General features: G+C 43.1%; 1 protein-coding gene across 1 annotated transcript; it reads left to right on the forward strand.

Moving 5' to 3' along the window:
* The first annotated feature begins 38 nt into the window (after positions 1-38).
* Positions 39-27,373, forward strand: Aatf (Apoptosis antagonizing transcription factor). The gene is made up of 13 exons (XM_077644638.1): positions 39-220; positions 2,624-2,785; positions 4,301-4,547; positions 5,377-5,462; positions 8,055-8,201; positions 11,872-12,007; positions 14,744-14,935; positions 17,199-17,304; positions 20,494-20,586; positions 20,657-20,784; positions 20,880-20,960; positions 22,561-22,632; positions 27,292-27,373. Exons 1-13 carry the CDS (start codon positions 142-144, stop codon positions 27,338-27,340), a joined length of 1,578 nt encoding a protein of 525 aa, XP_077500764.1. The 5' UTR covers positions 39-141; the 3' UTR covers positions 27,341-27,373.
* Positions 27,374-27,581: the final 208 nt, after the last annotated feature.

The following is a 27,581-nucleotide window of genomic DNA, read 5'->3' on the forward strand; positions in this document are numbered from 1 at the left end:
GTGCCCGGGTTAAATGTGGCAGCCGACGTGCTGTAAACATCTCAAGATGGCGGCGCCCTGCAACATGCGTTAGTTGATCGCGTCAATCGTTTTTTGTGCTGCCGTTTGTCTAACTTGCATCTTTTTGTGAAAATAGCGAACATGTCGCTCCTGAAAAGCCTTGACGATCTGGTGAACACAACACCAGCACTTATCGACCCAGAAGATGACATCCACGAGGGTGAGAATGTTTTACAATCGGTTGGATGCAGCTCGGTCGTGACCCATCGTGGATTCGAGGGCCCACGAGATAAATTGTTTGCACATTAGAAGGTGGAGTAGTACCACGATATAGAATGAAAGGGAAAATATAAAATATACGCGTTTCGTTCCCGTGGCTTTAAACTTGTCAGCTGCTGACGATTGTGTAATTAATGTCGGCGAGCAGCGCTCACCATCACGACCTACGCTGTTAACCTACGCTGTCCACGCAAAAGATCGAAGAGCTGTTGCCGCATAGGACTGCACACGTAGTGACGCAAAACCATGTTTGATTGCGGCTACACACGCAGATCATGAATGTGCGCCTGATATGAGAAAAACGGTTTTTAAAAGTTTGCAGTGATGCGCGTGTAGCCGGCGTCTTGTGGGCCCCTGCTCTTTCCTTACCGCGCCTGTTCAAATCGTTCATTTTGAATGATGGCGCAAAATGCCCCATTCGGAGCGATTCGGGCTTCTTCCCGAGATGCAGCGCCATTCAGTATGTTGCAAAACGACTGTACTTCAGTTTTGAAATTTGTTTTTTTTTTTCTTCACCCGCGTTAAGGATTGCTTTTTTTTTTTCTGTCTTCGCATTGAACCTGTCAGCACGGAGTGATCGCGCAAGCATGACGCCCAAGGTTGCGTCCTCTTCTCGCACTGGCCCTGCTCAGCAGCGGCGATGTTCTAGGGATTTCGCAGCATAAACACTTGACTCTGTAGGGTCAAGCCAGAGATTTTTGCGAGAAGATGACATCCATTTATCTTATTTTACTCGGGCAGACGCGATTGCTCATCCCAGCCCAGACTATGGACAGATGTCCGTCTGTAACTTCCGTTTCCGTCATTGCCGAGGAGATACATTGCTTTCAGGGCATCTCTACAGATGCCAGGCATGTTCTGAACGATTCAGTGCCTCCATCAGTGTAGCGGGCACAGTTATCTGCAGAGTGGTCCGGGTCTACCTTGGCACTGTACTGCGGAGTAGCCCAAAGTGGTGCACTTGAGAAATTGATTTTTTTTTTCCGCTGGCCGGAAAGTTAAATTAGCGTGAAAAGTTTTGGAACTTTGAATACTCATTTTTGGCATAGTAATGCACAAAAAATGTATTCTTTATTTTTATTTTATTTTCCGACCAGAGATCACCTCTCCCTCTATCCTTTCTTACTGTCCCCTCAGCTTTATCATTTCACTTCCAACTGCCTGCTATCCTTTATTTCCTCTGCCCCAGCTCAGGTGCCGCTGCCGTAGTGATGGCAGATGCCGGGGTTAGCAAAAATCCTTTACCTTCCTTTTTGTTTTTACTTTACATTAAACACTTACTACAACTACTTCCAGCAAGATATGTTCAATACTTTTGTGACTTTTTGTGCAAGTCTGTCAAATTTTTTCAAATCGGAGATTTTTCTTTCTTAAGCAACATATATTGTTTTCTTCTTTGTATCATAGAAAAGAGAATTCCGTTATCTATACGATGATGTGCTGTAATGAAGAAAAATGTTTAAATTGTTGGGCAAAAATAAAGTTTATGCACATCACCCTGAAATTGCCCGTTTTCATGCGTTAAGGAAAGAGTTAACCCAGCTTTATATTCTGACTGTAGTGTCGTGCCGAGAAAATTGAAAAAAATTTCCTCGGCCTAACCTATCGCTTGTTCAGGTTCAAATTCCGCACAGAGGTGGCATTTGGCAGTCAATTTTATTTAACACTAGTTTGGGGAAGACACTTGCCTAACTCGCTCAGAATTAATGAATATCTCCATTGTCTGCAGTGACGGCGAACCAAAATAGCAAGCTTTCTTAGCAATGATGCTGGCAGTGCCATCGTGCGCATTCTGGACAAACTAACGCTGTACCCTGCAGGGAGGCTGTGGAGAAACGCAAGGTGGGGAGAAGTGGAAGTCGTGTTAAAGCAATGTTTTCTGCGCCCAGTATTGATAAAGTATATGAGAAAGCACTTTCAAAGCAGACCATACATCTGCTTTCTGCCCCTTGTGTTTCTCCTCAGCCTCAGTGGTAGAACGCTTCCTTTTCGGGTGTGTTTGATATGGCACTATCACTGCTACTAAAGCTTGCTATTTTGATCCGCCGTCATTGTAGGTGATGGATATTTTTAATGTGAGTAACCCGCCAAAACCTAATTTAGAACAAAACTGACCACCAAATGCCATCTCTGTGTGAAATTTCAGCCTGAACAAGCAAGCGGTTAGGCCAAGAGAATTGTTTTAGATTTTTTCTGAGAGACGCAGCAGTCGGTACAAGTGTAGCAGTAAGGGAAAAGAAATCAAAACTTGCGGGACCAAGCCACATTCATTAGCTACCCAAATTTTGACATCCAGTGTTTGTTCTCTGCGAATAAATGCCTGGTTCTCGAATTTAACCTGCAGACACAAAAGCAAGACTTGTGGACAAATGCACTGCCGACTACGATGACGCCACAGTCTCTAGGCCTAAACCCCAGCGGCAGCCGCAGGTGATCTTGGGGGATCGTTATGCCGGAAAAAAGGTGTCCAGGAAGGACCTGGACGAAGACGGATTTGATGCTTATGGTAAGCTGTGGAAGTGCTGCACAAACCTTTATGCGGCAGGCATGCCCTGGCCTGCTACCTTGACTGCTTCCGTCTCCACACAGGGCTTTTGTTGACATCCCTGAACCCAGTGACAATATGCGAATAATAAAAATGTGTTTCATCTTGCGGTTCAGTTGCATGAAATTCCTTATGAGGAAATTAAGCCATAATTGTGTACTAATTCTGAACACGTTATAGGTGTAAAGGTCATACAAAAAAAATTCACTATCTATTTAAAGCTTGATCATAGCATTCTAGCCGTTACTTTGTTTAGATGAAACTTGGCGAAATTCATGATGTGATGCATAAATAGTTACAGAATTCCAGTACAATAGCTTCAATGGAACTTTCAAACTTTATAAATATCACTGTGGTATACGTTTACTTTTCTGTTCATAATGGTTAACCCATTCACTTCCGTGGTTTGTCCTGGACTGCACAGCACGACCTGGGTTGCTGGAAAGAATAAGCGATAACTTGCACCGAAAAGATTGCATATGAGTTTAATTTTATTTGGATATCAAGGCAATCGCAAATCTAGCGCAAAAATTTTTCTTTTGTGTGAAAAATCTTGAAGCAGTCAGGTGAGTGAAGTGGCTCTTGTTGCACTCCTGGTAGCTTTCGCTATTTTATTCCTGGGCTTTGCACACAAAAGATTTGCGGGGTGTTTTCTGCTATGCCATAACTTGCAGGAGGTATCTGGCAATCAAAATGGAGTCATTAACAAGCCTTTAGACTAATTTGGGATGGAGCTATTTGTCAGGGCAACATAACCACGTTAACAATCTTTCCGAACAGACAAAATTTTGTCTCGTTGTAGAAAGCAGTATTTTTCTCTGTGTAGCATATTCTTTTTCATTTGCTTTTGGTAGAATATGTAGCTGGCAAATATTTCTTTTTTATGCTTTTCGATTTCCAAGCAGGGGCTCAAGCTGTGTGTGAAATGCCAGGCTCAGAGTCCAAGTAATAATCCTCACCTTGCAGATTAAGTCACACTCACTTCTTACAGTATCACATAAAAGTTTAGGGTATTTGCAGTCTGCATACCCCTCACTACTAAAAGACGACACATGAATTTTAGCACCCCAGAAACTTGTCTTCCTGCGACGCCAAGGTCATGTTCAAAAGAAGCGGTGAGCAAACAACTTTTTTCACGCAATATAATTTTGAAACTAGTGAGCAACTAGTGCATCCAGCATGAAAACTACTATAAAAAAAATTAGCAGCTAAGGATGGGGCTCTATTTGTTAATGCATATTTGAAGCAAGTGCAGCGAATCGCCATCTTTGGAAGTGAGTGGGTTATGCATAGACTGAATGAACAGTTTGCTTGCAGGCCATCTTTGGAAGTGCATGGGTTATGCAGACTGAATGAACAGTTTGTTTGCTGTCCACATACTGTAAAACATCGTGGCTACTTCTCTTTAGCCCTCTTGTCTCATTCTCTTGGTGTTTGACCTCACCTCATCTAATATATTTTTGCGTCCCTGATCAGAAGAGGACTTACATGCCGATGGGGATGCTGACAGCATATCAGATTTGGCAAGTGATGCCAGCAAAGACCAGCCAGGTGAACAAGATGGTGATGATGATGAAGCATCTTCAATTGGAGCAAGTGATGATCAAGATCAGGGAGATGAAGAGGAGGAAGCTGATGAGGATGAAGATGAAGGCGAGGATGATGAGGATGAGGACATGGAGGACGCTGGTCTTGGTGGTACGATAGCCTCTAATCTGAAAAGGTCAGTGTAAAAACAGCTTTATTTTTGTGATGAAGTTTTAAAGCTATGTCATCGTTGTGGGGTCATGGGCCAGATTACTACAGTTTCAAGCCTCTTTTCTCTTTTTTTCTTTAAAGCCAAGGTAAAGAAAAAGAAGTGTTCTATCCAGAAATTTTTAGCCTTCTCAGGGTAATTGGGAGAGACAGAACTAATTGAAAGTGAATGAATGAATTCACTTATTCATAAGAGTATGGACTGTGAATGGGGAAGGAAGGTGGTAAAGGACTAAGAAGTGTTATCCTTGGCAGCCTGTTCTCAACCTGTTCTTGCTCCGTAGACTGTATAAAGAGGTACAACCTTGTAGTAAAGCAGTGGAAGAAGCTAACGCAGAATTTCTCACTGGACCCGCTATAGCTGAGGGAGCGCTTTCGGATGAGAAACTTGAAGAAACAGTACCTTGGCTAGAAAGTAGTGCAGCACTAAAGTGTGATTTCTAGTCCAGCTTTATTGCCAAGTGAAAATGTTTAAGTGGCTTGAAAAATGCCTCAGTGGCTTTATTCCAAGTTGAAGCTGTTGATTTCATTTCAGAACAGTTGAACCAGCTGCTTCCATTTGGTGTTTCATCATTAGCCAAATCACTTGAAGCAAATGATCTCCAAAATTTGTCTTTACTTCATTTGTAAACAGCCTATAAGCCAGATAAAAATGCTGACAGTACAATGTAAAGTTGCAATGGGCAACATTGCATTTTCTTTTAAATGAGAAATCATTATCAAAACTGCACATGCAAGGACATCTTGTTTACAGCTGCCACTTTGTCTGACAGGAGGCCTTAAAACTTATTTTTCAGCTCCGACATGGACGGGGTGGACAAATTTTCAAGCTTCAATGTCGCAGCTGAGGTCAAGAAAGGAAAAGCTGTTCATTCCCAACTGCGTGAGTTTTAGCATTGATGTTTTTTTGTGAATAATGCTGCAAGGCAAATATGAAGGAAGCTAGCAGTCACTGAAAACAAGAAGCATTGGTGAATGTTTTCATATTATTGTAATTTTTTATTTGTGGTGTTGATCAATGGAAAGTTGATAGTGTAATTATTTTATCACCGAAAGATAATTGGTTAGAAAGTATAAGAAAAAACAGCCACATGCCACCTGTGAGATCCGAATTTCACTTCCGATGCTCTGCTAACTGGCCTACGGTGTCTGTCCAATCTTATACTTTTGGAGGTATTTATGTTGCATGTAACCTAATCTCTTCTTTTTTTTTAACATTTATTTGCTTATAGAGGATATGAAATATAAAACAACTTCTTGGACCCATACCCTAAGGCTAGTGGCAGGTCCAATAAAAAGTAGGTTTAATGTGTGGCTGACACAGCAGAATTATTCAACAAAATATTTGACCAGATACTCAACAAAGTAAACAATTTAACAGTGCAATACAGAACAAAGGCTAGGGATATCACTTCAAGGAGAAAAAATAATAAGTACACACATCAGTACACAGAAAAGTATGTACATGACAGTACATGTAAAAGCACCAGAAAAGTTACCAACTAGGCTTCAGCAAAGACAAGGAGCCTTCACAGTTATTGTGAATAAACCTCTTTAGATCAACAGTGAATTTGGTAGATTGCTTGACATTTTTAGGCAATTCGTTCTATATGAGAGGGCCGCTTAACTGTAGTAACGTTTTCTCATATAAGTTGTGACATGCAGGTAAGTGTCCCATATAAGTTGTGGCATGCAGGTAAGAACTCGAGAATTCGAATACCGCTTCCTGTCCTGTCAAACTTATGCCCTATTTTATGGTGTGAACGTGACGTTAATTCGGAGGAACTTGGTGGCACTTCAGTTAATTTGGACAAGCAATGGAGCTTGTATGCGCATACGGCACTGGATACGGGATGATGATGGTGAGTGAGCAACTCGGAACTCTGGCCACTAAGCGCAAGTGGCGCTAGTGGCCAACTGATATGCAGATGCACCGTAATCAGTATGGCGGGGTGCTGTTTTATTTCGCCTTGCACTCTGCCATTCTTGCCTTTTCATGCGTGAACTTTAGAAGGGTCTGTGCAGTTGGAAGTGGTGACCACCATCACGTGTGACACGGTGCGAACATTGTAACGTCATCACTACTGCCCACTGTGGCAGGTGGCAGCCATATTAATGATTGGTCACAAGAGGTTGTTCGGGGAGTGTAATGTGGATTTCACAAGCCGCACCAGTGGCTGTGTTTGAAATAGCTGCCTGCACATCACTTAAACGCTGCACCACTGCACCAGGCATGGTACGAGGACTCCGTGTGATGCATGAATGTAAAGTAGAGAACGACCAATTTTGGACATAAGGGCATTCACCCATTAACACTATTGCGTCATACCCTTAAAGGAGTATGGACACCTAACTTTTGGGCGCATGTTTTCTTCTTTGCAATGATACGTAAGGCATTAGTATGCATGGATTACCACATTGTATTCTCCTACGACCGCTATATAATATATTATCTCATTTCTTTCTCATGCTGTTTCGGTTTCGGTTTCAACCGCTGAACGATGACGGTGACGTTAAAGTATGGTTATATGTCATGTGAGGAATGAAAAAAACTGGAGTATAATCGCTGATTCTACATTCGTTGTCATTCCAGCTCATGAGGAAGGCTGCCTTCAGCATTGTAGTAAATTGGAACGATGAAGCAGCAATTATCTCACAGTTTTTCCATGCCTCTCATGACGTATAACCACTTATTGACGTCTCAGCCATTGTTGGGCTGTTGAAACCGAAACTGAAACAACATCACAGAAAAATTCGATTATAAATTATTTAGCAGTCGTAGGCGAATACCACATGATGATTCACGCATAGTATTGTCTTCCGCATCATTGTAGAGAGCAAAACATGCCACCAAAATTAGGCGTCTATTCTCCATTAAGGTTGAGCTACAACAGAATTGGCAGCAACAGAAAATGCTGTCGCATTCAAATGATCCACTGAATATCGCCAGAGAGTGCTTTATTTGGTTGATTTGTACATTTTCTCTGCTCCCTTGACAATTTGAATTTACAGGGTTTTACTGTATTGAGCTATAATCATAATGATGACGAGCAGCTTACTGTCAGCATGTATTGTTCTATGAAGGCTACATGTTATAATCCTTGCTGCTTTTGAACATCGAGCATTCGATGGCCGGCCAAAACAGTGGCTTATGGCAGCATTTTTCTGTTTCTGGCTTCTTGTCATGCTTGGTCTTTGACCTTAGCATTCTGAGGCAAACCGAGTGGTCTTTTTTCTTCTGCATTCTATAGGGAAATGGGAGAAGTAAAAACAAACTTCTCATTTTAGTGACGTGAAAAAAAACCAGGTAACAGAAGTGCTTGTGGTACATAAAAGCGGAACAGAACAGCACTTGCTTAATCTGGCTTTTTCCTCTGATGTTAGGGGTCATGTCTGTCTTACAGTACTGTGTGCGGTGACTTTGCTGTTGAAGGAAATGAACCATGTGGCTGTTTTGGGCCTTATTTATGCGCAGTGATCTGGGACAGCATTCTGGAGCTCAGGATCCAACTCCAGAAGCTGCTTGTGTTGGCCAACCAGTTTCCAAAGCCTGAGAACTATTCCACCTTCCGGTCAGCTGCCCTGGAGAAGGACAAAAAGAATGCCAACCTCATGGGACAAGGTAGGTGCTAATGGTCTACCTTTTGGCACTTCGATGTCTCCTCTTTGCTTTTGCTAAACGGTGGCCATCTTTCATGATCTTTCTTTTCCCGATTTGGTCTTTTGCCCTTCTACGTACCACTTGTACTTGCGGCCTGTCGTGTCATGTCACTTGGCAGCTCCAAAGAAACAAAGCTCGCTGGCTGCAGTATTGAAGGCGAGGCTGACCAATGGAAATGGAAGCAAAGAGGTGAATTGTGGGAAGAATCATTATGCTCGAGAATTATTATATATACTAAGCACAGCAAAGATGCCAAGAGGCCAATTCGGTTGGTTTGGGGACATGAGCTTTTAAAACGAACAGTGAATGCCACTGCACAGACTGCTACTTGTGTACTACTGCCTACTGTCTATGTCCACTGTGTCTGCTTGTGTAGACGTTTCTTTACTCAATAGATCTCAAATTTATGCTCGACTCTTTCAGACACTGCTCACTGCATTAATGCCAGAGCCTTTATTTTTCACCTAATAGTCAGTGCAGGCCTATGAAAACTGGCTTTGTTTTGAAACATGAAAAACTCGCCGTTAATTTTCCGCATGTCCACACACTGTTGTTCAGAAAGCGTCTTGATTGTTGGAAAATTATAACATGCTTCTACGAGTGAAGAAAATAGGCACCCAAACAACCATGCACTCTTAGGTACTCTTCTTGTAGGAGGAGATAATGCAAGAAACCTGGGATGAAATTAAATGTACAGTTGGTCTTTATGCATGTGCTTCGAAGTTTACTGTTTTGTGAAGTGTTGTGCACTGTGCCCACTAGCTAAGCAAAGAAACAGACAACAAACAAGCAGAAAAGAAACAAGTTTGAAACAAAGAAAACACCACTAGGCATAGCACACTGTTGAAAAAGGTATGAAGTTCACTGTGTACACATTTGTGTACATACATTGCATTTGAAAGGATTAAGAATGGGCAGTGAGGTTTAAATCAGTAGCTGCAGTTTCCGTGTAGTACTTAAACACGACAGATGTATTTAATTGTATGACTCTTTCTTGCTCATAAAAGCTCGATCTTCAGTGAAAGTAGTGTGTGCCATTTGAATGCAGTAATCTATTGATACGGTCCAACTTAAATTTGCCCTCGACGACTTTTTAGGGGTGAACACTGTGTACTGCATGGCTGTCTATAGCATAAACTGCATTTGTAGCTGCATTGGCAGTGGAATAGGTTATCCACATTCTCCAGGGTATCTTTTAAGAACAGGAAGAACAAGGAAAAGAAGTATTAGGTAGCCTCGACATAGCACAAGGTCTTTTGTGGGACAGTGGTGGGAATGCATTCTGGCATCAGTTGCACCCAGCGTTTCACGTGTAGCAAAATCTCGTTGATACATTTTGGCGGTAAATTTAGTGCGAAGGGACTACATCTAACTTGCCCAACTCACCATTTTTCTACGTTGATACATTCCCAGTTCATACGATTTCTAAAATATGCTAAAAATCGCGGGCAGCAAAAATGTCCCATGAAGTGGTTGTTACGTTACATAACTATTTTCCTTCCGCTTAATATATTCTTGGATAACATGATTTTCCGCCTGCTTTGTTAAAAGTTTCGATAAATTTTGGTCGTATAGTATGATTAGAGATCAGCTGCACATGCGCTAATATAGCAGTGAGTCGATCATGTGACATAAAGTGCTGGTATGGAGCATTAGTCACTTGGCGCATTGCTTCTCTGCAGAGCCAAGGGGCAAGAGCATCTGAATATGGCAACAGTGTGCCTGCGTAGGAGCAGGCCGTTCTCGCCACATGGAGAGAAGAAGCACAACTGCTTTTTCGGAGTGCCTTAGTTCAAGAGGGCGAAGCACCTGAGAACTGCAGTTGTGCTCTTACATAGCGGAGTCAGTTGAGGGAATGCAGAGCAGAAACGCTGGGACAACAGTCACCACTGTGGCTTTCCCGTAGTGTATTGGTGCAAGGGGGCCTGGTATTTGAGAACATTAATTATGGCCAAAATTTGGCAGGCCAGATGAGTTGCCAAGTCTCATCGTCACTGAAGACAGCGCCAATAATAATAATAATAATAATAATAATAATAATAATAATAATAATAATAATAATAATAATAATAATGCGGACTTTCAGCAAGCACTAGAAAAGGAGTAGTTCAGACTTTGTGCCGAGGATTCTAATTAAGATTATTATGATGTGAAAATGTCAATAAATGTCTTTGTACGTCAGTTTACATTTTTCTAAATTTGCTGCTTTGTATCATACACTTACCTGGATAATTCGTTTTGTAGCGAGAGCTACATTACGGTAGCATTTCGAGCCTTCAGCGTGCCAACGTTGTGGCGGTGGCGGCACCGCCACCCTGTGGCTGCGCCGCCACGCTGTCATGTGCTTGGTCACGTGGTGCGGAGCAGCTGCCGGCAGTGCGGCGCAGTGGCTGATCACGTGGTTCGTCACGTGGTTGGTCACGTGACCAAGTTCCACTCGGCCAGCTGTAGCTATCGCGTCACTCCAGGTTTAACCAGAGCTAAACCACCGCCAATTTATTCCCTCGCAGTTTTCATTAACATATCAACAAGGTTTTACTGCCTATATTTGTGAATTGCTTTTTTTATTGTTTCTTGGTCTTTCAACTACAGTGGTACCCCAATTATGCATCCCCCGTTCATGCGACAGCCCGCATTTTGCGACGAATCGGTGTGCGCCCGGCGAACCTCTCATAAGGATAAGGCATTAAAAACCTCGATTATACGACGGAAAAATATGCAGGCTCGCTTCGTACGACAGCCAGCGGTAAAAGTCCGGAATTAGAGACGCTGGTGGAGTACTTTATTGGCAGAGGTGACTTCAACGAAGTTGGTTCCAGATCGGAATACAGAAACATACGCACAGCTAATGAGACCGAGCCCACGATGGCCTGTAATGATGGCTGTGCCGACGGCTTCGACTCCGCGCTTGAAACCCGCGGCTGTCGGTGCGATGCAGCTCGCCTGGCCGTTTTTCTGCGTGCTTCGCTGACGAAAGCATTAGAGAAATCAATAGTACATTTGTACTGGCATTGTTATTGTACAGGCAGTTACGAAATTGGACATTTCTATGACTATTGGCGGCTAGTTTGAAAGCGCATTCCGCTGCGGCTTCAGTGCGAAGCTCATTAGGCCTAGCGATGCCGAGAGAGCCAGGAGCGAGCAGCGCATTCGCGTCGCAGGTGATAATCGTGTTTTTTTTTTTTCGTGATGCGAATTCCTAGAACAGACACAGCTGCTTGCTGCCGTGGAGTGACAGCGCTCCCAGAGGAAGTCTGCACAGAAAGACATGTCGTTGGCATGGTCGTACTGTGCACCTCAAGACGTCTTTGAAGAGTCGGAGCGTCCAAATCATCGTTTTTGAGGCGCATGTGACGTTTACTTCACATGCACGGATGGGAGCGCACGGGCGCCTGGCTGTGTGCGGTCTCGGAACTAATTCTCATAGAACGAAAACGGGCACTTTTACAGCGCGCGGAGAAGGAGAAAACTTGGAAAGTCAGAGTAGTGGTCATGTTTACTACGTGAATGCGTCAGTTGTTTGAGATTTTCGATTATACGTTTATGCGACAGTTTCACGCGGTCCCTTCAAAGTCATGTAATCGAGGTTCTACGATATTGTAGATGGTTCACTGCATTGTTTATATTTCAGCCAAACAGAGTGTTGAGCTCCTCATGAACCAGCTGCTCAATCTTCAGGAGAAACTCAGGGACTCGCATCCTGATGTCCGGAATGTTTTTTCCTCTGCTGGCGGCAAGCAGAAAGGCGTGGATCAAATTGATTCTGAGTAAGTTTTTTCTGAGTCTGCTGTGGTTTCCAAGTTTGAAGCTTTGGTGTGGTGGAATTCTTGAAAACTCAGGCTGTTGATTTCTTTTAATGCTGTCGCATTAAAAGCCTCATCGGGGAGACGCCACAGTGGCTCAGTGGTTACAGGGTTCGGCTGCGGGCTCAGTCCGGGCCGCAAGGGTCGCATTTCAATGGAGGCAGAATTCTGGAGATCCATCCAGTGTGCAACGTCAGTGCACGTTAAAGAACCTGAGGCAGTCGAAACTATCAGGAGTCCTCCACTATGGCGTCTCTCGTAGCCTGAATCGCCTGGGATGTTAACCTCATAAACCTGAACTTAACCTTATCGGAGGAAAAAAAAAAAATGTTGTCGGTCATAAAATTCATCCTTTGGCTGCAAAAATTGACACCAGCAGGTCACCGGGAGTTAAATCATTTCCGGTAAAGGCATCAACAGCTTTTGATGCTGTCACATTGCCAACACGGAATGGAATTAGGTGTCCCTGTGATTTTTTTTTCTGCTTCTGTTCGGTTTTGCTCATAGCTGTCTATGAAGTGTTACTAAGTCAAGAAAGGCAGTATGGACAAGTCTTTTTTCTTTTTCTTTTTGGCGATTGCCTGTTTTCTAGCAATATCATTTGTTTGGCGAAAGATTAAGCTTGGAATGATTGGAGGAGGGATTTACCGGCTTCAAGGAGAGACACTAATCAAATATAGCCCAACTTGGGAGCAGAACACATTCTGTTCATCTTTAGGTCTGCCACAGTTGGGCCAAAAGGGGTTCATAATGGGACTCTTGCACACCCGACTGCTACTGCTTCATATTGGTCAACAGTACTTAGACACACGGATGGAACACAAAACACAAAGCTTATGTCGTTGTGTTTTGTGTTCATTCCGTGTGCCCAAGCACTGTTGACCAATATGATGCAATGCCAACTAGCCCGACAGCTTGTCTTATGCTTCTGCTTACCTGGGACTGCAAAGATCCTGTTTACATGTGTATAATACAGCCATGAATGTAATGCAAGGGGTGAGTTTGAGACCTGACAAAGATGAAAAAATATGTGGTATATTATGGTTTTAATGTGATTTCAACCTGTTCAAGCCCACTAAACCCTATGGCTGGGAAAGGAAAACTGAGAGGGCTTGTGAAAATTCGAATGTAACGAATAAATTGATGTTATTTGAGAAGCAACGCTTCAGAAATTCCCGCGACACCATCGAGTGCAGCAAAGCCCCAGGTGCATTCCAGATGCTGCCAGAAGTGTGCCGTTTGCCCTTCTTTCCGTTTCGTACCCCATTCATCTGTTAGTGCTTTCTCTTTTTCAACGGCCTGCGCTGCATTCTTTCCATGTTCATAGCTTACCTCTCCTGCATTCGGAGTGCTACACGGCCCCAGTGTCATCAAGAAGTTGGCTTCTCCTAGCAGCTCACGAGTGCTGGTGAAGGTAGCTGTAGTAGTATGACTAACGTGGTAGTTTGGGCAGGTTGGTATTGCATGACAGGAATGAACAGCTCACAATGGACGAGGACACAAGGAAAGAAACGACGAGACACACGGGTGCCGCACACTGCAGAAAATGTAAGCCTGATGGTAACAGTGTAGAACGTGAATTGGATCATTCATAAAACACATGTAAACTGACTCGTGAAATTATCAAAGCCGAAATGATAGATCGTTTAGGTGGCTCTTGCGTATCGAAGCCATTGAACGCTCTTACTCATAAAGAACTTTCGTACCTCCGTCAGTGCCTGAATGTTCCGCTTGCTGCGCATGCGTGATGTTAGCCATGCTATACCTATATATTCTGGATCAGGTTCTAAATAAACTGTTGGTAAGTCGGCACTCGTGTGTCCCGCTGCTTCTTTCCTTGTATTCTCATCCATGGTGTGCTGCTCATTCCTGTCATGTAGTATAGTATGAATAGCAGCAAAAAAAAAAAAAAATTCGTTATAGTATTCATATTTTGGCTCCAGTTATAACATGAGGTGCATTCTGAAACAGGTGATGAGAAAAAAAAAACTCATTGTGTGCATATAAATACAATAATTTTTTTGAAATCTTTACGTTGCATCTTTGCACCTCTTGCTCTGTGATGATGCCTTCATGGCAAAGGTGTACATTATCTATTCAAACATGAGATGTTGACTCTTAGGCCCACTTCATGCAGATATCTGAGTACAGGCTCACCCCCCCCCCCCCCCCCCCCCCCTTCCTTCCCCAGTTTTTTGATAAGAGAATGAAATTTTTAAGACAATAAAGCTCCATTTTGAGTGCATAGTTAGGTTGGTAGAAGCCGTAAGACACTGTGAAGGCACCTTCATTTGCCTCGAGTGTCGCTGACTGAGTTACACACGAATATCCTCCATATTGTATCTCTGCTTGACTTGGTGAACAACTGCCCATTGCTTCATGCTTTTGCTGAAAGAAGAGAATCAGTGGGAAAATGGTTGTGACAACCTAGAAGACCACTGTCCTGGTTTTTTGGGCTGGGCAATGTTGCTATTTTTTTTTTCTCTTGCCCACTCTACTCATTGTCCTGGTTTTTGATTGTGAGGGGAGCCGATTGGCTCGGTTGTATTTGATTGTGACACTACCAGATGCTTCTTGATCATGATTATAGATCAGCCTCCCTCGTTCATGAGAAAAGAAAAAAATGGAAGGGTCAGCCGACATCCAAGTAAGAAGTGTGCAGATGACTTCATTCACTGAACTTTGCCACTGTTTTTGCAGGGACGAGGAAATACCTAGTGACACAGAGCCTGAAGAAAGTGATGATGAAGGTACTGAAGGACCAGTGGAAGCTGGCTCTGCCAAGAGGAAGCCTGCAGAACAGATGCACCCCAAAAAATTGGCGAAATACCGCAAAATGGATGACTGCATATCTTCAGCTGCTGAGTTTTGGAAATCATTTGAGCCCTACAGGTATGTGTGGTGTGGGAGTGACTTCACATGAGCATAGCGTGACTGAGTAAATGTACGTATTGGTGAGAAAGCCACTGAATGAGAAACATATGGGCACAGTGCTGAATAGCAGAAAGAATTTGATGACGTGTTGATGTGGTGTTAGTATGCTTAGAAGCGTGGGGTCTTGGCAGATAACTCTTCGTCAGCCAACCTTAATTCAGTAGCCGCAAAGGGATGGAAAAACTGGGAAAGTTGGTATGGATTCATTGTGTGCTCGCAGCATGAAATGAGCAAAAATATAAAGACGTTGAAGTTGATAGCTCTTGTTTTGTTCTTTGATTTGGGTTCTTGGCAGACTGATGGGGTGGTTATGAAGAAAGGAAAGTTGCAGTAACTGTCATTCAGGTTGGGCATTCAAACTGTGCCTCATGGTAAGGGATGAAGGAAGCGGTAATAAGCAGCGGGGAGAAAAGGTCGCTGTAGTGCAGGGCGCCAGATTAATTTTGGCCACCTGTGGTTCGAAGGAGCAGGGACAGCAATTTCGACACTGTGCGAAGCCTTGGCATTGCAAGGAATACTGCTTCAGGTAATGTAGACAATACTTCCACTACATACAGGTTATGGCTGCGGTATAAAAGATTTTTTATTGCTGTAGACATGCTGCGCTGAACCTACCAGTACCAACAGCAATGTGAGACAGTCTCTTTATCCAAAATTTCATAGCATGTTAAGCCTGAAAAGCAAGAAACGATGGAATCGTCACGCAAGCCCTTCCAGGGTGTTTTGATGCTACCAGTTATGAAAATGCGGATCAAAATCTAGCCAGAACCAGTGGACAGATTCTGGAGATTAGTAGATTGTGGCCGCCTAATGTGCTTAGGCGCATGGTACTGGTGGAATTTCACAACTTATATTTTGGACAGCTTGTGGCTCTTCTTCTCAGTGCAGCGAGTGGTGTGACAGTGTGCTAACCTGCAAAGTCCACAGGCCCCATGGGGATCTTTGCAACTAGTGGGACCAAAGAGTTCAAAGCCTTGCAAGCACTTTGTCTGCTCTTTCCGTACGCTTCACCGGGCTTTTGCGCATGTCTTTGCAAGTTCACCAACCCTTTGCACCAGCACCTTTGCTGTGAACACATGCATTTAAGCATCCAGGAGACCAAACAGGATCTCGGTCACCAGTACAAGGCGTTGAGCAGGGGATGGCAACAACGGCGAAGTCGTGTACATTTTCATTCTCTTTGCATCTGATGGCAGAGCAGTGAGCGTGTCAATGTTTTTTGAGCACACATGACTTGTGGTAGTTCTTTGTGAAAGCCTATGTCGCATCCCGTGCAAACCGAAAGTTGAATTCTTTACCAAAAAAGAAATGGTGGCAATAAATTACTCGAATCATACCTGAATGTATTTCCCGTAGCTCTCACTCCTAAGGTCCAGCGCCGCCTTTGTCAGAAAAAAAAAAAAAGAAACAGAATCGAAATTTTTATGTCTGCTCCCTTGACGTGTGCTGACGTTGCAGAGCACATGGGCATTTTTTGATGAGTGAATTTCAGAAGCATAGAAACGGTTAAATCACATTAAGGTCTTCTCTTGTGTGACTTAGGTTACTGATGCTTTGTTCCTGCAGTCATATGCCTGTCAATTGTAGATGTTTTAATTTGTGTCACCTGCAAAACTTTCCCACATTTTCCTGTAGTTCAGTCAGTCTCAAGGACCTGTGAGCAGTTAAACTGAATGTTTCTAGTTATTTCCAGTGCTGCGTGTGTAGACAGCAACAATGTGCAGCAGCGAACATGCTGCATGTGCATTGTCTGCTAGTGGTGCTCATCTTATTTTATACATTTAATGTCCAAATCTGATTGCTGAAAATTCTTAGATGGGAGCAAGGAAATGAGAGATGTAGTAAAATTGCTTCCAGAAAGTGGGAACCATCATGAGATGCAGTATTTTACGTCCCTCCAAAATGACAAGTAATGTACACAGTGATGTCCTAGTAGTATCTTTGTATCTTTGATTATGATACAGAGATAGTAACTCTGATAATTGGTAGTCCCTTAGATGCTTGCATCTTTGGTCATGCTATATATGCTGTGTAAGAGAGATTATAATCTTTTTTGTGGAATTTCTCTTTTTTACTTGATTTGAAATTTCCCAGCAGAGGCTGCCATATTGAGACGAGGTCATTTTTTAAGATTTCAGTGTGGAAGTTCATATTATACCTGCATAATATAAAGCAGTCATTAGTACAAAGCCTTTAGCTGGTTTTATTAACTTTGCTCCAGGAATTCTACCATTGAAAAGTGGTACGAGAGGACTCGCCTTCTGTCAGGAAAGGTTGGCCGTGGCTTCGCTTCGCTCGAGCAATCACCTGTCAAGCAAATTAAACACGTAAGCATTCACAGTGTCGGGGTACAATGGCTGACATTACAGTTTACCTTGAAAAATGGGTCTGGCACTTTGCCTTTACTGCTGCAACACGAACTTTAGTCTCTGCATGCACACCTTGAAGGGATGCTCAGAACAAATGGAAGTTAGCCTATATCAATAGATTACCGCATTCTAACTACTGAGACACAACTTTCGCTGAGAACGGAGCTTTTATGCTAGAAAAGGTTAAAAAATGGAATACAGGTGTCGCCACCATTGACTGCTTTCAAAAGCAAGCTGATTGTGGTGAGTCAATGCAGTTTCTGTGTGGGAATCCCTGAGGCTTCGTGACGTGGCCATTTTCTCTCAGGCAGTGATCGCAGAGTCTGTTTCGGTCTTGATGTTGCTATTGTGGATTGAGCAGTGGGAAACAGCATGGCTGGAAAAGGCCACAGAATTAATTTTTACAAAAAGCAAAAGTTTAGTGGAGTTGTGCTTAGTGCCCCTTTAATGCATAATAAGTGTGGTACAGTTCTGTTATTCTTTTTTACAGCTCTAACTCTACCTTACATAACCTGTTGCTGTGCTCAAAACGTCTTGCATCATCTGCTCTTCATCTTTTATTTTATTTTTGATGCACCAGTAGAAATTTTAAGGGGCTGAGTGCATTCTCTGCTACATACTGTATTTAAAGTAAATTTGTCCACGCTTGAGTGGGCTTTCCTTTGAGCGGCTCCACCATGAAGGATCCTCGTGAACTCAAAGTACAACTGCACCCCATGAACACAAGCTTTACTCTGATATACATGAAAACTCATACAGCAAGTGTCCAGGCCCGTGTTAGCTGGACACAGCTTGTATAAACACAGACAGGTGAGTCCACATTCACGGGAGGTAGGTGGCGGAAGGGTTTTGGGGGTGTGCTACTCACTGGTTCTTAGCAATGTCGGTTTTCCATTGTTATACACCTGTTCACTGTTTGCGGCCCTTCATTTCCTGTGTGCCTACTTTTCATTTCCTTGCCCTGTTGCGGTTTCTGCTTTCCTGAACATGGGCATGCATTAGCTGCCACAGAAGCTGTTGCTGTAAAGAAAAGGAATGTAGAAGGGTCTCCCACAATGGCAAATTTTTTGTGAGCTTGCTATTGCAGTAAACTTAATTTGCTGTCAGAGTGGCGAGCGTTCACTGCCTTTTTGTCTAAGCTCTTCAGCCATGTGTAGTTATAAACGGCCATTAATCTAGCAGACTTCAGTGCTAATGAAACTTTAAGCATTTAGTGCAAATGGCTATTACCTTTAGGTTTTGTTGACTAATAATAAGATCTGATTGAGAAATAACACACTTCAACAGAAAAAAATTGGTGGTGGTTTAGCTCCGGTTAAACCTGGAGTGACGCGATAGCTACAGCTGGCCGAGTGGAACTTGGTCACGTGACCAACCACGTGATCAGCCATGGCGCTGCGCCGCCGGCAGCTGCTCCACACCACGTGACCAACGACGTAACAGCGTGGCGGCGCAGCCACAGGATGGCAGCGGCGCCACGCTGAAATCTCGAAATGCTACCGTAATGTAGCTATTGCTACAAAACGGGTATGTGTGGTGAGGGACACTATGGAAGCTTGTCTGGGGAGGTATCTGGGTGCAGAATGTTAAGAACTGCACTCGTTGATTATGCGCTAATGTAATAATTGTACCCACAGGTTTTCTTGTTCGTATAGCTATTAACGTTCTTAAATCACTGTACGTGAAAACTAGCGCGATCGTGAAAACTGAATGGATTTGCAGTAGGGGCTTTGCATGATTACTGGGCAATTTTTTTCCTGAGGTGTGCAGCTGTTAAGTTTGCAAATTGCAAACGAGAGTTTTTCGGCACACAGTTGTCGACGACATACGTGCTAATTCTACAGTATGAGTGTCGGTGTTCGCGCAGCGTCGCGTCCGTGCTGTTGACAGATGTCTAGGAACAAAATTCATTGACCCTACCATGCATTTAGACCATTTGTCTAGTCAGATGGCGCGAATCGAGCCTGACCAGCTTGAGAAAATTGCCGGGGAAACACCAGGGTTGCGTTGACCCACCATGGTGACAGCCTGACTCGCTGCTGGTGACGCTAAGATTTTTCGTGTTTTTGGCAAGTTATCGGTCGATTTGCACCATCAAAAGTGCAACAAAGCTAGTGGTGGTGTTTTATTGTGATGCAGGCCGATTGTGGCGAGCAGCGGGCAAATTTCTAGACCGGCTTCCCCAAAGTCGTCTTCCTGATTTGTTAACGTAGCTCCTCGCGTCGAACATGGCAAAGGGCATGCGACCAGCAGTCGCTTGCGACCAGGCAGCAGCTTGACAACACCGTTGTTCACACTTGTAAGCGCGACCTGCGGATCGCCTTCTTGTCTGAAGCGAAAACTCTTGGGATTGAGGTTGTTTGCGTGCTTCCGGGAGTTTTGTCTGCTTTGGCCGATGTGAAACAGTTAGACTTAGCGATGACTACGGCAGCCAGGGAGCAGCTCAGTTTATTGCCTGGCGCGTCCGCGGTCGACATTGTTACCGAAAGCTCGGCTTGCTCGCGACTCGAAAGTGTGAATGGGCTCATAATTGGAGGGACACTTCTTTTGTGCTTTTTGGCATGTTTTAGCGCCAGAAGTGCTCTTTAAAGCAGTAAAATTTTGCTCATCAAGTGTAACCCATGGAATGCTACGGCGCAAGTCTGCCCGCGGTGTTTTGCCGACTTTTCGGCATCAAGAGAGCGTGGTTTTCTGGCATCGCAAAGCGTCAGGAAAACTTTATTTTTGTGTGGATTCTATCACGGGGGACACCAGTGTCACGGGGGACACCAGTGATGCGACTGCAGCCGATTCAGGTGCACTGCACCACGGAATTTGACAGCTTCCGTTCGCTGTATGTAAACAGCTGGGGGCACTCGGCACTCGCTTGGCACTCGTTACTAGGCAGGTCATCGGTCGTAGGTTTGGTACTTTTGTGGCCTGTTCTATATAGCCTGCATGAGACTTAATTCGTCGGCGGTATTAATTTGACACTGCATGCACAAAGGGTCGCCCGCTCGGCAGTGGCGATGCCTCTGCTCGTTTGTAATAAGTGAGCATTTGTTACATCTGCGGCCATTAGAAGTGGGAAAATTTGTCAGTTGTCAGCATACTTAACCACTCGAAGGAAGGGAGGTGTGATTTCCTAACTCGCCTTCCTAATTACAGATCCTTATGGATGAAGAACGGCTGCTTCGCCGAACGCAAACCAAGCGGTCATCATACAAAATTCTTGGCGACGAGGAGGTGACGAACAATGAGGTGACGAGAAAGACTGATGGGAGCCTCCCACACATGGAAAGGGCATTCAGTGACCCGCTTTCATATGCAGGAGCAAAACCAGGGCACAGCAGACGTAGATGAAGAGATCTTCGATGATGATGATTTTTACCACCACCTCCTTCGGGAAATCATTGAGCGGAAGACGTCGTCCACCGACAACCCTGTTGCTCTCAGCAGGTATTATTTGTGTTGCTTGCAGTTCTTGTGGATGTGCATTTTATTCAGATAACATGCGTAAGCGTCTGCATTGTTGGTGCACTTTGGTGGCGCAGGCAATGGCTTGAAATCCAGAAACTCCGAAAGAAAGTAAAGCGGAAAGTGGATACACGGGCGAGCAAAGGCCGCAAAATTCGGTGAGTACCTGTATAATAATAATAATAATAATAATAATAATAATAATAATAATAATAATAATAATAATACAGTTAACTCTCTATAAATCAAGCTCAGAGGTGACACAAATCTGGTTTGCATTTTTGTGACTGATGTCAGCTCTGGGAGAACACAACGTTCACAATACCTGGGCTCCTTGTCGTCTATAACCAAAGTACAAACCTAAAATGCAGTTTGCAGTGTTTGTTCTAAAATGATCTAATAAATGATGCCAAGGTTGGCAATGCACATTCAGCCTCGGCAAAACAGCTGGAGAAAACTCTGCTAACAGTGTCCATGTATTGGCGGATTAATGGCCTCTGCGAAGCAGCTCATCAGCCTAACTTTCTATAAGCAAGGCTGTTGTGACAGGATTGTTTAACTGTCTAAATTTTTGTTGTTGGTAAAATGTGACTACATAAGCATTTTCGCATTTTTCACATCCCATCAAGATGTTATGTGGCTAGGTATTGAACCCATGTCCTTTCCCTGAGCAACGGAACACGAAAACCGCTGAGGTGCCGTAATAGGTAGTGCACACATGCATAGTTGCATAAGTGATAGATCAGCATGTGGTCATAATGACTGTCCGAGGTCTCAATGCTTTTTTTTTCTTCTAGTGCTTAAAGGTGCACTAAAGAGGAATCTGAACTCGTCTTTTTACCACGGGAATTTGATCTACACATTCCGAGCATTCTTAGAAATTTCAAGTTATTGTCCTATGTGGCCGATTTCTCTAATTAAAATTGAATTAAACGTCCTGGCTGCCGTCTTTTTTTTTTTAACTCAGTGCTGAAGGTAGTAGGAGTCAACCAACACGTGGAGTGCCTTTCAGCCAGTCCCGTGGTGGCTTGGCGCTCTGCCATCGGCGGAGTGATACGTAAAACAGAGTCCACGGCTATTTTTGTTTCTGTGGGCCTAATCTGCGGCTATGTTGTCTGCGACTAAAACTATTTATTCACAGAAACTTGAAAAATAAAAGAAAGCGAAGCCTCCACACACTGGCTGAAAGGCACTCCATGCGTTGGTTGACTCCTCCTACCTTCAGCGTTGAGCTCAAAAAAAGGTGGGAGCCGAGACATTTAATCCGATTTAAATTAGGGAAATCAGCTGCACAGGACAATAATTTGAAGCTTCTTAGAATGCTCAGAATGTATAGATAGAGTTTCTACGGTAAAAAGACGAGTTCAGATTCCTCTTTAGTGCACCTTTAAAACTGGCAACACTCATGCAAAAGCCGGCATGAGAACTTGTGCCCTGTTCAGTGCTTGTCTGTTTCTTTCTTTGCCTTGTCCTTCCTCTTTTGCACTGTTCCTCTCCTTCAGTATGCATTGTTTGTAAGGTGTCAGAGCGTATTCTTCTGTTGCTGTCGACTACAGACAACATATTTTGGTGCTCTTTTGGTGCGACTCCTGCGCCACAGCACTTCAAGCAAGAAATAGGCAGCACTCCTTCTGTAGCTGCCTTGTTTCCTTGTGGGTGCAGTAGGCATGCCATTAGGTATAGACAGTTTATCAAAAAGTTGCTCCTGTTCACTGCACTCTACCTTTCAGTCATGTGTTTACTGTTTTCTACATTCAGGTACGACATCATCCCGAAGCTGGTCAACTACATGGCTCCCTTAGACAGGGCAACTTACTCTGATGAAGCCAAGTAAGGAAAGAGCACTGTCATTTAGAGCTGCTTTGCCTGCTGAAGTTGTTCAATGAGAGCGGAAGAAGTCACACCTACTGTCTAAGTGTTGTGTGCGGCAGTGCTTGCAAATGAGCTTTCATATAAGCTGCTCTAGTCTACGAATGTTAGGTTAGCAGATTGCTATTGTTGGAATTCTTTTTACTTAGCCTTGAATACAGTGAAGCCCCATGCTAACAAACTAATGTGTTACGAATTCCTTGGTGTAACAAACAAATCATGGTTCTTTCTTCAGCTGCTCACAACGCTAAAGGCTTTAATTGAATTTTCAATGTAATAAAGTAGGTTGTGACTCTCATCAGTTTGCTGCATAGGAGTTTATTGTGTTTCATATTTAAGAACAATGCCTATGGTAATTTAGTCATGTTTTGATTGTTAGAAACAGGGCACGATATTCTAATTACGGAGCAGTGTAATGTCGATAGAATTGTTTGTCAAGTTCTTGGAATTACTGTGTTGTTCTTTAAACTTACTTTCTCAGCTGCTACAACAATGCAACCAGTGGCCTGGGAGCCCAGAGCTTTCCCACTTATCCTTACAGTGTGGTTCAGCTCATGTAAATGGGCACTGAAATTTTGAAAAATGTAAATGGGGCATGTAGGGTGGGGATGAGCCCCCACACGTAAAATTACCTGAAAAGATGGGGGGGCGGGGGGAGTGTAAGCAATTTGTAGTGCTACCACCAGATTTGGGAATGGTGGGCTTTGAAATAGGCATTGCCATGGTAACTGCACTTGCTTTTGCCTAGGCTGGGTGTTTAAATTTTTTTGTTTTTCAGCTGCCTGTATATTTTTTATAAAATGCAACAACTGCAAGATGAGCAGTTGACGCTGAATTGCTCACTGCATTATTGCTATATAAAGGGCAGCCACATGTCGTCAAGATGGCTGCCAAGGCATTTCTTTGGCTTCGTCTTTTCTTTTTCAGTGAATTGAATCAGAATATTTTCTTTAATAGTTTTAATATGCCTGTGTTTATATATGTATGTCAGACATGTTGTGTGTCTGTTTGTATTAAATGTTAACCCTCTGGTTTATAATTTACATTGTCACATGCTAAAGGTGGCGGTGTGCTGAGCGATGTCAACGCATGCTATAGGACCACAGGTGGTGCAAATCCAAAGCCCTCCACTATTGCTTCCCCCATATCCCATGTGTCGCTTCAAGACGTTAAGCCCCACAATTCACATTTCATAAACTGTGAATTACACAAAGATAGGGTGACTGGTGTTGACTGAACCCATGGAAAGAAAAATAAGGAACTGAATTAAGTTGAGTACATTGCAGTGGCTGTGGTAACAGGAGCTTATTAAGGGTCAGCGCAGAAGAAGCCAGTGGTAATAAGTGTTGCGAAAAGCGGCACTTATACTGTAGACTCCCTTTAAGACCAACTTGAAGCAACCAGAAAAATTTAGAAGTCCCCTTAAAGAGATATGTGAGCATGCTAGGTGTGTCCGTATATAGGTTACATGAAAACACTGAATAATGCGGCCTTTCAGAGTGAGGATGCTGATTTCAAATAGACCATTATTGCACTGTGCGTGGAGTGAGCCGAAGACTGAGGGCATGAAACAAGCTCACATATCGTATTTGAAAATGGCACTGGCCTAGTTTTTTGTTTTCACCGTCAACTTTTTCTCACTGCATCCCTACGTTATTACTGATTTTTGCTTTCCATCTTGCTCAGAGCACTTCTCATCTCACTCGTCCTGCAGCATAGCTGTTAGTAACTCCACAAGTAGGCGCACCACGTGCCTTTCCATACGCCGCAAGGTCATGCGCATGGCGCCAATATATGGCCATCTCTGTGCCGCAAAATGCGTGTTGCGATGCCATATAAGTTGAAAATGTGGCCCCGAAGTTTTTAAGCCCCAAGTCAACGAGCAGATGCACATTGTATGGAAGGCAACGCGTGGTACGTGACGCACGTGTGCGATGCCGAGATCTGACCTGGCCTAGGTGTGATGGTTTCCTGCATTTTCCGCACCGGCAAGAAAACTTCCAAGACGGCACGTTCCCGCAGGATGGCTTTCCTACAGCTTTGCGTGAAGGTGTGCAGAAGCCATCTTGTAGGTGTGCACCGTGGTTCACGGTCACTGCGAAAGTTTGTCTTAACCAAAGGACACGCGAAACAGTTTGTTTGAAGCGGATTTTTTTTAGTGCTATGGGAAACCAACCAGATGGTAGCACATTGTTCGTCTTATCCGACAGTTCTTCTTAACGGGAGTCTACAATATATCTTTGTGAAAGAGTTTCGATTGTGAAATCAGTACCCACTTGGCCGATGACTGCTGAATGCAGCTTTCTACATGGCATAAGCTGGAGAGAGATTTTTCATCGCAGTCATTCATGCAGTATCGACAAGAGTGAGGCACATCAATTGGGCAACTTTGTACTGTAAAACATGAAACCACCGAAGAAAAGTGCCATCACTCAGCCAGTCGCACTTTTTCACTGCATTCCTCTGATGAGTTTCCATATTAACGAGGTGCAAACACATTGCAAAAATTTGGTCCCCAGAAAAACTGCCCATAATTTGAGTCCATATTAACGGTAGACGTATTAACGAGGCACAACTATACTTTCTGGGATAAATATCTCACTTAAATGAGACGCTTTTATGAGCACAGCATGCATATGTTTGAGTTGCGTCACATGAAAGAAGTTATTGACAATTCAAATATGGTCTTTGAGCCCCTTGATTCCAGTTATGCTTTTATGACAAATTATCTTGCAGTCCTTATTTTTGTTTAATTGACTCCTTTATGTTGATGTTTGAAGGCTGAAGCATGATGGGCAGTAAGTAGGCAGGCAAAGAAGTAAACTATAAAGAGCAAAGCTGTACAAAATACAAAACCTGAGAGGTTCTGTATTTGATTATATATGCAAAAAAGCGTTAGGTGGCTAATCGACGCAAAAACGCAGCATCATCAAAAAAGTGGTGGTGCTATGAAACTCGCGATTGGTCGAAGCTATGTGATGTCATCATAGGCAAGAAAAGTACAAAATATTAACCAGTAATTGTTAGTACTAGTACTTGCAACTGCTCTGACTACAAAAGAACATAGTAGAATTTTAATAGTTAGAATAGCATTGGAAGAGAATTGCAATGCTTTCACATTACATGCACATAAGTTCTTTGAGTACCCGGGTAATTTTTTTCTGTGATGCGCATATGAATGGCATGCATTTAACTTAACAGTTTAGAGCTAAAGGATCTGCTTGGAAAGTGAGACCAAACACATGCAAAAGTTGTTACAGATGTTTTTATTATTTTTGTAATGACCTTTTAATTTTATCTAAGTTGGTGAAATATGTTTTCGTATACATGATGCATGTAATACAAAACCATGCATAGTATGTTTGCTAAACCTGATGTGCTGTGGCATATGGTTTAGCACTTCCTGATTCTTTTTTTTTTTCTACCTTGGTTTATCCTCCTCTTGCTGGGAAAGAAAAACCATTTCACTCTTTTAATCACCCATTTTTTAAGGTTCGTCACCCTTTGCAGCTTTGGCTGGTGAGATACGAAAGTGTTTTAATGCTTTCATGGGTAGCTTTTGTGTTGTTTAGGTGTAGGGCTATTATTGAAAAGTAATTTTAACTGTTGTGTTCCAAAAACTGATTTCTCTAAAACAAAACTTTTCAATAGAAAATACTCATCCCTTGCTTCAGTAGGTGTTAAAAGAAAATGCAGTGTTTTTATTTCACCCAATTTATTCACTCGAAGGCCTGTGGATCTTTTCTGCAGTTACTCACTTAGCAAAGCAGTAGATACAAGCCATTTTGTCGCACTTCTTATAATGCTGAATAAAATATTGATCAACATCCAAGGCATGCTTGCTGCATTGACAAAGTGATGTGTGTTCATGTTGAGTGTAAAAATCATTGCACACCTTTACAGCCTCTGGAACAGCGAGAACCAGACTTGCTGCAGGGCCAGTAAGGTGTTGGCATTATAGGGATGTCGAGCTACATGAAACATCATGTTTGTGCCGTTAGATGCTGCCACTAAATTTTTTTGTCCTAGTTTGGAATGTTTTTCACAAGGTAGCAATAGATTTAAAGGGACACCGAGGACAAATTGAAATTGGTTTGTATTTACAGATTACTGCGTTCTAATAACAAAGACTGAAAACAGAGCTTTTACAATAAAGAAAAGTTCCAAAAATTAATACATGTTCCAAAAATTAATTTCACAAATAAACTGCGGTGCGTCAACATAGGCAAGGCTGCACTGTTATTCACTTCAAAAAGTGGATTACAGAGTCCTTCTATCTTGATGTCATGAGTTGGAATGGAAGGATGGGAATGGTTTTAAATGCACCTTTCTTGCCAATAAATGTGCCGTTTTGCTGCCGGAGAGAAGCAAACATACCCAAAAAGAACCATAGAACATGTTCGATTTTTACTGACAACAAAAATTGGATGGTTACCTTCTGTGTGTGGTGAGCTGCCTGCAATCTTGGCAGTGCTGAGAGTTTGCAGTCGGTGTATTTATTAGGTATCATGAAGGGCTCAAGAGGGCAAAATTTATTCGTTATTGATGAGCAATTTATTGTTCTTTGAATATAATCGCTACATTGTTTGATGCTCATTACTGCATTGGTTATATTTTCAGGACAGAGCTGTTTGGAAGCTTGTTTGGACAAAAGAAGTATGGTAAATAAAGCATGAAGAGCAATAAAAGTGTTGTGGAATCATTGTGCATTGGTGTCTTGTAATTACAGAGTGATTAGTCCGCATTACTGAAGAAACACGAGTGGTAGGACAAAGTCTACTGTTTTTGAGTAATGGCCCGACAAGCCTGATACTTTGTGCCGATTTGTTCACCATAGAGTCGGCATAAAAAAATGGCTGTGCTGTCAGGGGATAGACACTAGATGAAATTGTGAAATGATATCGTGTTTC

The sequence above is a fragment of the Amblyomma americanum genome, chromosome 11, assembly GCF_052857255.1.
Source record: "Amblyomma americanum isolate KBUSLIRL-KWMA chromosome 11, ASM5285725v1, whole genome shotgun sequence".
Taxonomy (NCBI): Eukaryota; Metazoa; Arthropoda; class Arachnida; order Ixodida; family Ixodidae; genus Amblyomma; species Amblyomma americanum.

Coding starts and splice junctions, on each gene's coding strand:
- Aatf (XM_077644638.1), top strand. CDS start 142: ATGTCGCTCCTGAAAAGCCTTGACGATCTGGTGAACACAACACCAGCA. Junction 2,786..4,300: donor AGACGGATTTGATGCTTATG/GTAAGCTGTGGA, acceptor GTCCCTGATCAG/AAGAGGACTTACATGCCGAT. Junction 5,463..8,054: donor AGCTGTTCATTCCCAACTGC/GTGAGTTTTAGC, acceptor ATTTATGCGCAG/TGATCTGGGACAGCATTCTG.